Raw genomic sequence first — 15,635 nt, forward strand, 5'->3', positions numbered from 1 at the left:
GTACTTTGATATGTAGTGGAATTTTTAAAAAGAGCTAAATTAACACCTTTCTCTTCTTTCTGTGAAAACAATAATCATATAGTTAGTTGGCAAGCAGGAAATAGAAGTATAAATAATACTATAATCTAGCTTATGCTTTGCTTATTCATTTATTGAGAGCACCTATTAGATGCTAGAGGTGTAGCTATTTGAAACAAACATCAAAAATTTTTATCTGCCCGGGACACCTGGGTGGCTCAGTTGGTTGGACGACTGCCTTCAGCTCAGGTCGTGATCCTGGAGTCCTGGGATCGAGTCCCGCATCGGGCTCCCAGCTCCATGGGGAGTCTGCTTCTCCCTCTGACCTTCTCCTCGCTCATGCTCTCTCTCACTGTCTCTCTCTCAAATAAATAAATAAAAATCTTAAAAAAAAAATTTTTTTTATCTGCCCTGAAGACACTTGGTCTTGATAAAGACAAAGACAAGTATATAGGTAATTAGAATATGGTGTAATTAGCTCCTGAGTAGAAAGATAAGGCTCCAAGAAGGCTCTTTGTTGAATATGATGCCTTATTTGAGTCATTATGATGAGTTAAAGTAGGCTATTAGAAAAAAAGGGACACAAGTATTCTGAGCAGTGAAAACTACATTTCTAAAAGCACAGAGCTCTGGATACATATTACACGTTTGAAGTAGATCTCAGTGTCTAGAGTGGGCTGGATGAGAAGATATGTGTATTCCCTGCTTAAGCATTTGGGAGCTGTTGAAAGATTTTAAACAGAGCAGTGAGATGATCAAGATTACATTTTAGAAAGATCTGGCTCCTGAGTGGAAAAATGATTAGAAGAGGCTATAAAACATGGAGACCTGTTAAGAAAGCACCATAATATTGTAAAAACATGAAGGATAGCATTGACTGAATATGTATGAGTGTTATTTCTGATGTGGTTTTCATATTGGATGATAGTACCATTCACTAGGATAAGGAGGAGGAAGAGAAAGTTTTTTGAGGGATCTTTATAGGAAGAAGGACAGATGCTCTTTGGAATATGCTGACTTTGATAACTCTGGGATATATAAATGGAGATGCCTGCTGTCCGCAGTCCACTTGAATGGAAGCTCCATTAGGGCAGGAGTCTTACCAGCTTTGTTCTTAGCTGTGTGTTTGAACTCAGGCATGTAGTAGGCACTCAATATAGATTTGATGACTAAATGAACAATAACTGGATTACTCTATGCATCCAGATCTCAAGAGAAAGATCTGGGTTAGGAATCAAGATTTGGGAATCTCATGGTGTCCACATGGACTTGGAAGTTTCTGAGGATGGAGAGGAAGATTGTGAACCAGGTGTAAAATCTTCAGTGAATGTTTGGTGGAAGAGGTTATCAAAAGGAGATTCATAAATGATGAGTTTGAGAAAAGGGAGATGGTATTGCATCTGAATAGTGTATCTCAGAGATGGAGTTTTGAAGAAGGTTGGTGAGTAACCAGACATGGCAGTGAGGAGTAAAGAGAACATTGACTCCACATCTTTACCCTGAGATGTGTGAGAAGAAGCAGTTTTGTTACTTGAGATGTACTTCAAGAGAAGCAGCCCCTAAGGGTAGGCCAGTTCAGGTAAGGCCATGGGGTAGAAGACTCAAGAAGAGGTTGAGGATATGGAGAAATTTGCTAATCATGAGTTGTCAATTTTATTCTCTAGACAGCAGCAGAAATGATTGTTTATAGATGCCAATCTAATTATGCCTCAAACCCTGCGAGATCAAGGAAGAAGGGGGAATGGGTTGTTGGCAGTGTGGTACAGAACAGCATAGAGATAGTATTGGGTTGTGGTTAGCTGTGTTAAGAAGGTAATGTCTGGAAATTAAACTGATGAAAACAAAGAGAAAACAGTAGAAAATTTTTCTTTGATCTCTTTGGAGAGTTTGTGCACCAAACCTTGTGGCCAGGGGACTAGGGCCATGCTTGCAGTCTCAGCCACCAAGATTTCTGGGTATGGGTTAACCTGGAATGGTGACATAAGATGGCATGACAGGTTAATTTAAACAACTAGATTGGTTATGATGCGGGGATTAAAGGTGTGAAAAGTGGAGTTGTCCTAAAGTAGAGGTAAGGTTATATTGTTTTTGAAGAGCAATGGCTTTGAAGGAAAGAGACATAATGAGATAGGCATTTTTAAGCCATTTCTCCAGTTGCTGTCAGAAGAATGGACAGTAGGGATAAAAAATGGATGTGGGAGACTAGTTAGAAGTGATTGCAAAAGTCTAGTTGAGGGTATGGTAATTTAGACTAAAAGGAGGGATTGAGGATGGACAGAACTACAGGGGCATTTGTATAGCAAAAAGAAGTAGAGCCATGGGAGAAAGATCTTTTCATGAGGTAAGAAGAGAAGAGGCCCAGGTGTTAACACAACCAAAGAAGGGAGAAGGTTAAGAAACAAGGACAAGTAACAATGTTGATAAAGAACAATGTTCTTTATCCATATTTTTATTACCATGTAAATTAAAATTGCATACAGCACATTTTCTTCAACATGAACATTTCATTTTATTCCAAAGCTATATGTAATTTGTCATGGGCTTTTTGGTTGCTTTTTTTGCTTGCACTGGGTAATTGTTTTTCAGTGTGATCTTTTTCTGTATTTATTAATGACTTGTTTTGATAACTATAATTTTCTTCTTTAGGTATTGGATCTGGAGTCAGTTTTCAGTTGAGCAACCAACATAAATTCAACATCCTGATACTATATTCAACTACTAGGTAAGGCTGCCTATGTGGTGGCCAACCTGGGGCATCAGGACTTGGGTACTTTATGGGGAAGGTGGAGCCTGCTTAGTTTTTATGCTTTATATTTACATTTTTCTTATAGAAAGGAAAGAGATAGAGCAAGAGAAGAGCATACAAGTGCAGTTAACAAGATGTTCAGTGTACAGAATGAAGGAGATGATCAACAAGGAAGCCGGTATAGTGTAATTCCACAAATTCAGAAGGTGTGTGAAGTTGTTGATGGATTCATCTATGTTGCAAATGCTGAAGCTCATAAAAGTAAGCATTATTTTATTTTCTTTTTAAGAAACCTTTTTTGCAAAGCAAATAAGAAAATACATTTTTAGGCTTTACTGTGGCTTCTTAAAAGCATGATGGTTAATTTAATAAATGTGATTCTATGACCTCAGTTTATTCTATGGATAAAGAACAAAGAACAGATAAGCTTATAGCATTCCTTTCTGTATCATCATATCAGTAGCAGCTGCATCATTAACAGCTACTATTTATCATCAAGACTAAGACTCATTTTCCAACTTTTTCATTTCTCATTGCTAATAATGAGTTCTCAAACCTTAATGTGCATTAGAATCACCCACCTGGAGAGCTTGTTAAAAACAGCTGCTGATTCCTATTCTGATGGATTATAATTCATAGATTTGGGTTGTCTCTTGGGCATTCTTTTTTTTTTTTTAACCTAAAAAATTCTGATGCATATCGAAGTTTTATAAGTACATAGTATTTCTTTGTTGTATGCTTCTGCACTTGTTATTGATGTTTTGTATGTTTCTAGCTCTATTCAAATAATTCATGTAGATAACTGGAAAATTTTAGCTTTGTTTTAATTACCCAGATAGTCAAGAGAAAGGTGGGATGAAGTGTTAATTAAGTAGAATAGTTAAGAACAGTCCACATATTCTGAATAATTGCCCTTCACGATGCTATATAGGCATCACATCAGAATATTATTGGGCCACAAACAAGTATTATAATTTTTCTCCCAAATCTTTTGTGAATAAGTTAAGGCATGAATATGTAATATATTGTTCCCACTCAGAACAACGTAGCAACATTGCTGAAGGGATTTAAAGTTTGTAGTGCACTGAAGTTAACCAGAGCAACAAAAGCTAAGTCCAGCTCAACTAATGACTAGTTGGAATCAACCCACAGCGTTAGTGGTCTAACAGGAAAAGCATGCCCATTTCTGGATATATATTCTTTTACCTTTTATGTTCTTCTACATAAAACATTTAGCATTAAATTAAAAATTATAAGACAAAAAAATCAAAATGAAATGACCCATTTCAAGAGATAAAGCAATCAGTGGAACCATATCCAGAGATATGATATCAGATGTTGGCACTCACAGAAAGGGACATTAAAATAACTATGATTAATATGTTAAAGGATCTAGTGGAAAAGATGGAAAATATGTGTGAATAGATAGGGATTTTCAGCACAGAGAAAGATGCTGTGAAAAAGTAAAATGGGAATGCTAAATATGAAAATATAGGAGGTAAACACTTTACATAGTGGATTTATCAGCAAAAGAAACCTTTGGTGAATCTGAAGATAAACTAAAATTATCCAAAGTAAAACACAGAAAAAAAAGAGTAGGAGTGAGGAACAGAGCATCCAAGAACTGGGGGAACCCATCAGGGGTTCCCAACTCAGGGATCAGTAGACTTTCTCTTAAGAGTCCATATAGTAAATATTTTAGGCATATAATGATCTCTATATGAGATTTCTATCTCTATATGAGATTAGTCATATAATGATCTATATGATCTCTCACAGTTACCCAGTTCTGCTGTTAGAGTGCAAAAGTAGCCATAGACAATTTATAAATGAATAGGCATGGATGTTTAAAAAAAGTATTTATAAAAATAGATCCATAGACCATAGTATGACAATACCTGGTCTAACTCATGTGTAATTGGAGTCCCAAAATATGAAGAAAGAGAACAAGGAAAAAGAAATTTTGGGACCAATAATGACCAAAATTATTTCAAAATTACTGAAAGATGACAGGATGCTCAGAGGATTCCAAATAAATTTTAAAAAATAATAATACATAAATAAGAAATAAATCTAGGTCCATTAGAGCCAACCTGATGAAAACCAACAATAAAGAGATTATCTTGAAGACAGCCAAAGCAAAAGGAATCATATATAGACAGGGCCAAAGATAAGGACAGAGAATTCCTAAAAGAATTGCTGAAGGCCTTTAAGGGAAATCTTTACAGTGTTGCAAAGTGGGGAAAATCTTGTATCCAGAGATATCTTTCAAAATGAAGGTAAAATCAAGACTTTCAGAAAAAACCTGAGAAAGTTAAATATCAGCAGATTTATATTACAAGAAATATTAAAGAAAGCTCTTCAAGGCAGAAGAACATGATACCAGATGGAAAAATGGATCTTTATTAAAAAAAAAAAAAAGAGCCCTGGGAGGGAAGCAATGTAGCTATAGATAAGATTTTTTGTTCCTAATTTAAATTTTTTTTATAATATATAAAGGAAAAATAGTAAGACTGTATTGTGGGCATATGATTCTTTTAAGTAAGGTATATGATACCAATATAGACAAATGGAAGGGGACAAATGGAGTTAAATTGATATAAGGTTCTCCAGTACATGAAGTTGTGTAATACTATCTAGAGGTAGACCACTAGAAGTTAAAAATGTACATTGTAAATCCTTGAGTAACCACTAAAAAAAGTGTGAGAGAGGTACAATTAAATAAGCCATTAGTGAAGGTAAAATGGAACTATTAGAAATATCAGTCCAAAGAGGGGGATAAAGGAACAAAGAACAGATGGGACAAGTCAAAATCTAAGAGGTTATGATTAGATTTAAACGCAACCTGTTGATAATGACATTAAATATTTATTCATTTTCTGTTAATATATAACAAATTTCCTCCAATCTAGTGGCTTGAAACAACACTCATAGTTCATAGTTCTCAACACTGATAGCTCATAGTTCTGTGTGTCAGAAATCAGCACAGTATGGCTGGGTTTCCAGCTTGGGGCCTCACAAGTTGAAATCAGGGTCAGATGGGTTGCAGCACTTTCTGGTGGCTCCTGGGAAAAATCTTCTTTCTAACTCACTGAAGTTATTGGCTGAATTCAGTTCCATACTATTGTAGGAAGGAGGTTACTGTTTTCCTGCCAACCGTCAGCAGGGGCTGATACCATCTTTTAGAAGATACCTTCATTTCTTGCCTTGTGACTCCCTCTTGTCTTCAAATCCACAATGGAGAATCTTTCTCACCAGGAGAACCTCATCTCTTTAAGAGCCTACCTGATTAGGTCAGCATCACTGATGATGATCACTCATTCTTGAAGTTAGCTGTGTCTTATAATGTAGCCTACTCATGGCAATGATATTTCATCACTGATTCTAGATTCATCCCCTCTAGATTCATATATTATACAAGGGTGTGAGTCATTGGGGGTCCTTTAGAATTTTGACTACCTCACAATATCACTGATTTTACATAGTCCAATGAAAGCCAGAGATTGTTAGTTTGAATAATAGTGCTAGATCCAAGTCTGTGTTTAAATTGTTTAAACTAGTCTTTCAAGGAAAGGGTGGTGATAGCTATAAAATGTATGAGAGGAAAATACCTATATCAATGTATTTTTGCCTTTAAAATATGGAGACATCTGAATGGTACTGAGACTTTTTTTTTTCTCTAATTTCACTGAAATGCCTATCCTTGAAGGCTACCTAATGTAGTTTTATGATAGATCAGTAAATGAAGAGCTGTAAATGAACAACAATAGGGACAGTTTGTTATGTTTGGATCCTGGTAATATTTTTATTTCCTTGTTTTGTTTTTAAATTTGTTTTATTTTTAAAATCCTTATAAGTAATGTAAATTAAGGGTTTTGACTACATTCTCTAGGACATGAATGGCAAGATGAATTTTCTCGTATTATGGCAATGACAGATCCAGCTTTTGGATCTTCAGGAAGACCTATGCTGGTTTTATCTTGTATTTCTCAAGCAAATGTAAAAAGAATGCCCTGTTTTTATTTGGCTCATGAGCTGCATCTAAATCATCTAAACCACCCATGGATGGTAAGGTCCTATCTTCTCTGGTGAGGAAAATCTTATTTTATTTTTTTCACTGTTCTCTATTTGATTTTATTCTTTTCTACTCATTCTCTTTAATGAAATAGCATTCTACAGTTGATCCTAATAACTTAATCAGTGGGAGACTATTGTTTGGTATCAATGTTTCACCTATCATTTGCTCACTACTTGTCTCTTCTATCATAGATATAGTGAGATAGCATTTGGAGATTTTTTTTTTTTTTAAGATACCAGTATCACTTTTTTTCAGCATTAAAATATGCTTTAAGGGTCATCAGAAATAAAAATTTCATCTTATTTTTTCTTGCTTTCCAAATTTTACTTTAATCATGGAATCCTTTTCTTAAACGAAACCTTACATGAAGCCCCTAAGTAAAATAAAGGAAAAAAAATTGGAAATGATTATGCTTAATAAGTTAAAGGATTTTCTTCCTTCCTTCCCATATACCTCCTGTGGAATCCTGAAGACTCTTTGGACCACAGTTGGAAAGCTACTAATAAAGGTGTACCTTCCTAAGTAGTAGGCTAGGAAGAGTGTCAGTCTTAAAATGTACATTTTTGCAATACTGAATATCACATTTATCAGCTGACTAGCTGAGTTCATTTAAAAATGTTTTAGTTTTCAAAGTGGATCGTTTAGAGCAATTTTTTTTTCTAATACATACAAATAAGTCATAGAAATGATAATTCTTCCCCTTCCCAAAACTGAATTCCAAGATAAGCAATAAGCCTCATATTGGTAATAATTATAAGTAGAAGATCATTTTTTTAATCTAAGTTCTCTAGAAAACAAAACAAATGACTCACCCAAAGTTTATTAGGATTTTAAAAATCCTGTTCTTTTTTTAGTATCTAGAAAAACGTTTCTTTTAATAATAAGATTTTGGGCTCAGTTTCTTACAGTGGTTTCTCTTATCTGCTCATAGGTCCAGGATACAGAGGCTGAAACTCTAACTGGTTTTTTGAATGGCATTCAGTGGATTCTTGAAGAAGTAGAATCTAAGCATGCAAGATGAGCCTTCTTTTAGACCTTGGGAACTGAAACCACTTGAAATTTGTTACTAAGGTCATGATGTGGATATCTGCTCAGCTAATTTTGTCCTGCCTTTTTGCAGGTGGGCTTTATATTGGGACAGCTGTAACTGCTGTGTTTTTTTACATAACTTTTATTTTTTACCTTAAATCAATTACAAGAGAAAAGTTTCAGTGCTAGCATTTAGCCCCTGAATGAAACTTTTAAGACTTTTTTTTATGACGTTTATATTTTCTTTTTTAAAATATTAAATTCTGTGAAGAACAAGTTTGTACTTCTCTCATTCTTTGTGATTTCTAGTTTCAGTTCAAAGGTTGCCCTGGTGGAGAATAGCAAATTTGCTAAGCTTTCTATAGGTTCTTCTCAAGGGTCCCTAACTGGTTATCAAAAAGAAGTTTTTATCTATTTTTAATAAATATACTGCTTAAAGACTGGAATATTCATTGGAATTGCACTTATTGTTATGGTCATACAGCTTCTGTTTTTGTTTTTTTTTTTTCCCCGTGAAACAGCAGAAATTAACTTTATATCCTATTTAATACCAATTCAGTGAAAATAATTTTCCTGGAAGTTTTTGCTATTTTACATAACCAAAAGTTCATAAGATTTTTTATTTTATTTTATTTTATTTATTTGTCAGAGAAAGAGAGAGCACAAGCACGCAGAGCAGCAGGCAGAGGCAGAGGGAGAAGCAGACTCCCTGCTGAGAAGGAGTCTGTTTTGGGATTCCATCCCAGGATCCTGGGATCATGACCTGAGCCAAAGGCAACGGCTTAACCAACTGAGCCACCCAGGCATCCCAAAAGTTCATAACATTTTAAAGCCAACTTCTATTCCACAGTCGTAGAGAAAACATTCCATAAGACATGATCATAAGACCTTCTCCTCACAAATTGCAGAGGAAATGTTATATTCCTTTCCTGTCTCATTAGAACTGAGGGATTTTAACATTATAATAAGAGCACAGTATTTGGGTTAGGATTAGAGTTAGAGTTAAAAAAAAAAGTTTAGTAGTACTAAGATACAGCCTACAATCCATGAGTGGGTGCTGCTCCAAAAAAGGGAGTTCCTACACCTGGGTACACTCATTCAGAACTTGGCTTCAGCAACATGTAGTTGGGGGCAGGATGGAAAATGCTGACCATCTCCCTCCTGGGAAGATACTTCTCTCACTTAGGGAGGTATTATGGTTCTTCTTCCTTGTCTGCCCCATTTAGTTGATAACTTGCTGATTTGAAGGAAGGATGGAGTGAGTGAATCTTGGTCCAAATCCCAGACACTTGATGTTCTTACTGAGTTTTAGTAGATTTTTTTTTTTTGAAAATATTTCTTCATTTTCTGTATGCTTTGGGACCATTTATGGAGACTTTAAATTTGTTTTGTTTTGTTTTGTTTTTTAATAAGTTTCTCCAGTTTCTCTAGGGAGCCATTCCACAGAACCACTCATGTTATTATGCCAAAAGTAGGTCTCCCTATTTTCTTTTTAATATTTGTAGTACGTCATCTTGTTCATTCCTGATATTGGTAATTTATATCTTTTTTCTTCTTGACCAGTCTAACTTAAGTTTTATTGATTTTATTATTCTAAAAAAAAAACCCAACTTTTGGATTTGCTGATTTATTCTATATTTCATTGATTAATATTCTAATATTCCTTCCTGCTTTAAAATTTGTTTTGAATTTTTATTCAATTTTCTCTTTTCTAGTTCTTTAAGGTAGAAATTTAGATAATCGATTCTATTCTTTTTTCAAAACATTAATTAATTATTTTAAGTAGGCTCCATCCCTAGTGAGGAGCCCAGCACAAGGCTTTAATTCACAACCCTGAGATCAAGACCTGAGCCGAGATCAAGAGTCAGGCGCTTAACTGACTGAGCCACCCAGGTGTCACTGTTCCTTTATTTTTTAAAAATAATCATTTAAAGCTATTGATTTCCTCCTAAGCCCTCTTTAGCTTCATGTAAGCATTTTGAAATATTACGTATTTATTATTATGCAGTTAAAATATTTTCTAACCCCTTGAGATTACTTTTCAATCCATGGATTATTTAGTATTGTTGTATTAGTGTTGTTTAATCTGTTAGCTATATGTTTTATTGTTATTGATACCTGATTCAATGTCTCTTTTTATCAGAGAACATTTAAAAAATTTCAATCTTCAAATTTGTTGAACGTTACTTTCTAGCCCAAGCTATGATCTATTCTGGTAAATATGCCACATGCACTTGAAAGAGTTTATATTCTGTAGTTGTTAGGTGAAATATTTTATAGCTATCTATTAGGTAAAAGTAATTGATAATGTTCAGATATTCTATATTGGCTATATGATTTTTTTAAAGATTTTATTTTTAAGTAATCTCTACACCCAACATGGGGCTTGAACCCACGAACCCAAAATCAAGGGTAACCTGAGCCAGCCAGTTGCCCCATACTGATTTTTTTCTAGTAGTTTTATCAATTACCAATAGACATTAAAATCTTTATGTAGAATTGCCTACTTTTTAACTGTCAACTTTTGCTTAATGTGTTTTGATGATGTTTTTAGGTGCACATACATAGATGACTTATATTTTTCTGATTAGTTAACTCTTATCTCTCATTAATAATATGTCCTTTTTGCTGATAATACTCATTGTTGTAAAATTCATTCTCTAACATTAATATCACCCCTTCGATGTTTAAAAAAATACTGATCTCCTGATATATCCATTTAACCTAAATCTGTCTTTATGTTTTAATTTATCTCTTATAGATAGAATATAGCACATTTTGCCTTTTTCTTTTCCATTCTGGTAATATACCTACATTTTAGTTAGAATGTTTAGATCATTTACTTTTAATGTGATTATTGATATGATTGGCTTCAGATCTACCATTTTATTACTTGTTTATCCCCTCTTCACTATTGTTGTTTCTCTCTTCTTTCTATTTTGGATGTTTCATTGTTTTTTGGAAATTGATTTAAGTTTTTCTATTAGTGTTTTTTAGCATGTCTCCTCATTTTTTAGAGGTTGCTGTAGTGATTGCAACATATTTCCATAGCTTTTGAAAGTTTTCTTATAGTTAACCTTGTACTCATTTGTGTAATAAGTACAAATGTTGTAACTGTGTAGATTTCATTATTCTTCAAACCACTCTTTATTATAGCTGTTAAGTGTAGTATACTGCTATATATTATAAATCTCAGACAACAGTTATAGTTTTTGCTGAAACAGTTCATATATATTAAAGAGAAGTTAAAAAGAAACATATTACAAAATAATAAATGTGGTCTTTTATTTTTTTAAGATATATAAAATCCTGGGTTGACAATTTTACTTGTTCATCACTTTCAAGATGTTCTTTTGTTTTCTTCTAGCCTCTGTAATTTCTGGTAAGAAGTAACTCACCAATTACATCTTTATTCTTTTGTATATAATGGACCATTTTTTCTCTCTTCTTTCAAATTTACTTTTTATCTTGGTTTTCAATGGTTTAACTACAGTGTGTCTTGGAAGACCTTGTTTATAATTATCTAGCTCGGGAGTTACTAACTTATTGAATATTGAAATTCATGTCATTTACCAAGTTTGTGAGATTTGGGGTCATTATTTCTTCAAATGTATTTTCTTCCCTATTCTTTCTTGCTCTCTGGGTCTGTATTGTGTAACAACATGGTTTACACCATTTGTTATTATAAGCTGTCTCTGAGGCTTTGCATTTATTTTTCTTTCTGTTCTTCAGTTTGGATCATTTCAATTGATTAATCTTAAGGTTTCAAACTCTTTATATTTTGTTAAATCAGTCTTGTGAATTTTTATAATTTATTATTGTATTGGTTCTGTAATTTCCTTTTGGTTGTCTTTTAAAATTCTATTTTTCTTCTCAGATTTTTTGTTCTTTTTTTTTTCACTGAGGCCATACATTCCTGTATATCGCTGAGAACGGTTGTAACAGCTGCTTTAATATCGTTGTCTGCTGAGGCACCTGGGTGGCTCAGTTGGTTAAGCATCTGCCTTCTGCTTAGGTCATGATTGCAGGGTCCTGAGTCCATGCTCAGCGGGGAGTCTGCTTCTCCCTCTCCCTCTGCACCACCCTCCCCTCACCGCCAGCTTGTGCTTTATCTCCCATTCTTTATCTCAAAAATGAATAAAATCTTTAAAAAATAAAATAAAATAAAATCCTTGTTTGCTTATTCCAAATTTGGAAGTGTTTGTTTCAGTTTTGTTATTATTGTCCTTTTTTTAAAAAATTAAAGTAATGAGAGTCATTTTCTTTTCTTTTTTTGTATCTTGCAGAATTTTGTGTTCTGAAAAATATAAATGTTAAGTTATGGTCTGGCTTCTGCTATTTTTCTCCAGTGTGTGACTTTTTTTTCTTTTGTTTAAACAGTTATCATGGTTAGACGTAAATTGCAAACTCTGTTCCTTGAGCAACAGTTTATCTTTATATTTAAGTGAGCAACTTGAGTTGGTTTTTCACACAAAGTTCAATCAAAGATATAGACAGAGAATTCAGTGATCCCTTTCCTGGCTTTTTCTTTTCTGAGACTCCCTTTTTCCTCTCTAGTGGCTGCAGTTGTCCTCAACAAAATCAGGACATTTTTTTGGCTTTTCAGATCTGCTCTCTCTCTCAACATTTTTTTTTTTAAGATTTCATTTATTTATTTATTTATTATTCTTTTATTTATCACAAGTAGGCAGAGAGGCAGGTAGAGAGAGAGAGGGAAGCAGGCTCCCTGCTGAGCAGAGAGCCCCATGTAGGGCTCAATCCCAGGACCCTGGGATCATGACCTGAGCCGAAGGCAGAGGCTTAACCCACTGAACCACCCTGCTCTCTGTCTTTTGTCAGAATTCCTGTCAGGGGCTCAACAATTTATTTTCACATTTGGAGTTGTTCTACTTTTTTCACATTTGGAGTTCACATTTGGAGTTTGCAATCTAGTATAGCAATCATATTGTCATTAAAAGCTTCAGTGGTCTTTTTCTTATCCCAGCAAAATCTATCTTCTTGAGATAGGTGTGATATTCCACACACAACACCCAGACTAGGCATTTGGTTCTATAAAAGCAACAGCTCTTTGGTCACCAAAAGAGCCCATTTATCCTTGGAATTTATTTAGACTTTTTGTACCATCTTTGATGGCCTAAAGTATAATTTTCCTTTTATTCTGTGTATTCTTGTTGCAGTAACAATCTTTGTGACCTACATGCTATCTGAAAGCAAGCAAAATTCTTAGTGGTTTTTAACGCCTTACGATTTCTCAGATCTGTGTTCATTTATCAGAAGATTTCTAGCCTTTTTTTCTATTCACAGTAGCTAAACTAAATTGATCATTATTTTGCACTATGAAGACTTCTCATGTCTCATTTTCCCCTTGATTTTCAGTATTAGTTCATTTTTACTATATAGTATGATGACTTTTTACTGTTTATTTTTCTTTCATTGGAAGTATGTTTGCCTTCATATTCTTTGAGCGTTGGTAGAAGACTATCTGTTTTTTCTTGTGTTTTCTGTAATTTGTAATTTGTTAAGGAAGTTACTGCATTTTATGGTGAATATGTGTTCGTAGCCATTACTTCTTCACTGTATTACAAAGTAAACTTTTTGTCTAATATAATATTTCCAAGCCATGGAATGCTGGTATTTCTTTTTCACTTGTATTTACCAAGTCTAGCTTTTCCGAATCAATTTAAGTGGGTCGGTTTATTTAACAGTTAGGTTTTGCTACATGAGCCAATATGAAAATGTTTTTTATTTAATAGGTGAGTTAAATTCATTTTTATTTATTGATATTATTATTATATATTTAAGTAATATTTATATATTTACTGTGTGTTATGTATTTGTTGCATTTCTTTTTCTATGTTTGTATATTTTTATGTTCCTTATCTTAATACTTTGAATATTATATGTTATATGTTATATATAAAATATGTATTTACATGTTCTGTGTTTGTTTTTGTTCTTAGGTTATCTTTGTGCTAATACCTGCATTAATAACCATTTCCTTATTTAGATTTTTTCCCCTTTTCTATTATTTTCTTGCTGATCCTTTTTACCTTGCTCTTTATTTTATTTAAATTATTTTTTGTTCTGATTTTTGCTTATGTCCCATATTATATTCTCAGTCTAATGTGTTGTTACTTGAATGTCTTCCAATTTTGTGTCTGTTTTGTTGATTTTTTTTCTTTATTTTCAGTTTTGTTCCTGAGTTCAGTCGACTCTCATTTTACAGCTTCTTATTTTTATGTTAATTTTTATTTTGCACTTTTAAATATATTCTTTGAGTTTTTTCACATCACCAAATACGTGTTTAAGGATTTTTAATTTTTTTTAAGATTTTATTTATTTATTTGACAGATAGAGATCACAAATAGGAAGAGAGGCAGGTGGGGGTGGTTGGGAAGCAGTCTTCCTGCTGAGCAGAGAGCCCGATGTGGGGCTTGAGCCTGGGACCCTGGGATCACGACCTGAGCTGAAGGCAGAGGTTTTAACCCACTGAGCCACCCAGGTGCCCCAGGGATTTTTAATTTAAATGACATATTTTTCTGTGCTTTGTGGTTGTTTTAGGGGGAATCATTTTCATCATCTGAAATGTTTCTCTTTCCATATTTTGGTTTTCTAATACAAGATCTTTAGTATGGATGATGTCTTCCTTTTTCTGTTAATTTTGGTATATCTTACATTTTCCTATGCCAGCAATAACAATTGTAAGGAGGAAAGGAAGTTTGGTGGCTTTTTAGATTTCTTAGTGCAAGAGTCCCCTCTTCTGTTGGTATGATGAACTACAGGTTCTTTAATTAATGTCCACATTTTTTGTGGGAATAGGAGAGAAGATACTGATGTCTTCTGATGTTTCCATTTTCTTTTGTTTTTTATAAAATCTTTGTTTTCTACTACTCATTTCCTCCTTTCCCCTTATCCCCCAAATCCATGGGGATCCAAAGCCATTCTTCCTTCTAAGTCTTTCTACCCTTCTGGAGAAGGGATACAACTCCCAGTATGGTTTCATCCACTTTCAAGGTCCTCCTTCTCAAACCAGAACTCTGAGCATCCAGATATCAGATTTATTTTCTGTCAAGAGATAGTGGGACTCTATCTTTTGGAAGATGATTATATCTGTATTCCACACCTCAAGTGCCCACTTGCTGCTTTACAGAGGAGTCCAGAGGTAGTTCTTCTGGTTTCTCAGTGTTTATCTTAGTCACATGTAAGTTGAAGTATCATTCTGTTTTAGTCATGTTGTAGGCCTGAGTTATTGACAGTTTTATTTACTGTCTCTGATCTGTATGGTATTCAGAAGATATGTGGAGACTCTAAATTTGGTGGCCCCATAATCCTGTGGGATTCCAAAATCAGATTATGTTATTTTTGAACAAATGTAATTATTGAGGTCTTCCTTTTTTGAACTACAATTTCTTTCCTTATAATTTACAACCAATCCTGGTTGTATCTTTTTTTTTAATATTTTATTTATTTATTTGACAGAGAGAGAGAGATCACAAGTAGACAGAGAGCCAGGCAGAGAGAAGCGGGGGGAGAAGGCTCCCTGCTGAGCAGAGAGCCCCATGAGGGGCTTGATCCCAGGACCCTGAGATCATGACTTGAGCCGAAGGCAGAGGCTTAACTCACTGAGCCACCCAGGCACCCCCCTGGTTGTATCTTTTGAGACAACATAATAAATCAAATTTCTCTCATGTTCTAGCAAAAGCTGTTCCCCAACCCATAAAATCTTTCCTTTGAAATAATCATCTGTCAACCCTTCAGCCATTA

The 15,635-nt window shown here is 34.2% G+C and overlaps 1 protein-coding gene across 4 annotated transcripts in view; it reads left to right on the forward strand.

The window, feature by feature from the left end:
* FBXO4 (F-box protein 4) overlaps positions 1 to 15,635 on the forward strand; it is a 41,417-nt gene that overhangs the window by 4,727 nt on the left and 21,055 nt on the right. Inside the window, exons 4-7 of one of the 4 annotated variants that reach the window (XM_013051526.2) lie at positions 2,665 to 2,740; positions 2,850 to 3,025; positions 6,657 to 6,852; positions 7,774 to 11,146. In XM_013051526.2, the coding sequence (XP_012906980.1) occupies positions 2,665 to 2,740; positions 2,850 to 3,025; positions 6,657 to 6,852; positions 7,774 to 7,801 (476 nt within the window). In that variant the 3' untranslated portion in view covers positions 7,802 to 11,146. Of the gene's footprint in view, positions 1 to 2,664; positions 2,741 to 2,849; positions 3,026 to 6,656; positions 6,853 to 7,773; positions 11,147 to 15,635 lie in introns of those variants that run through there. The other 3 variants (XM_004737950.3, XM_045079516.1, XM_004737951.3) reach the window with 3 other exon arrangements.

This window comes from Mustela putorius, unplaced genomic scaffold (genome assembly GCF_011764305.1).
Source record: "Mustela putorius furo isolate JIRA1106 unplaced genomic scaffold, ASM1176430v1.1 tig00000407_pilon_pilon_pilon, whole genome shotgun sequence".
Classification (NCBI taxonomy): domain Eukaryota; kingdom Metazoa; phylum Chordata; class Mammalia; order Carnivora; family Mustelidae; genus Mustela; species Mustela putorius.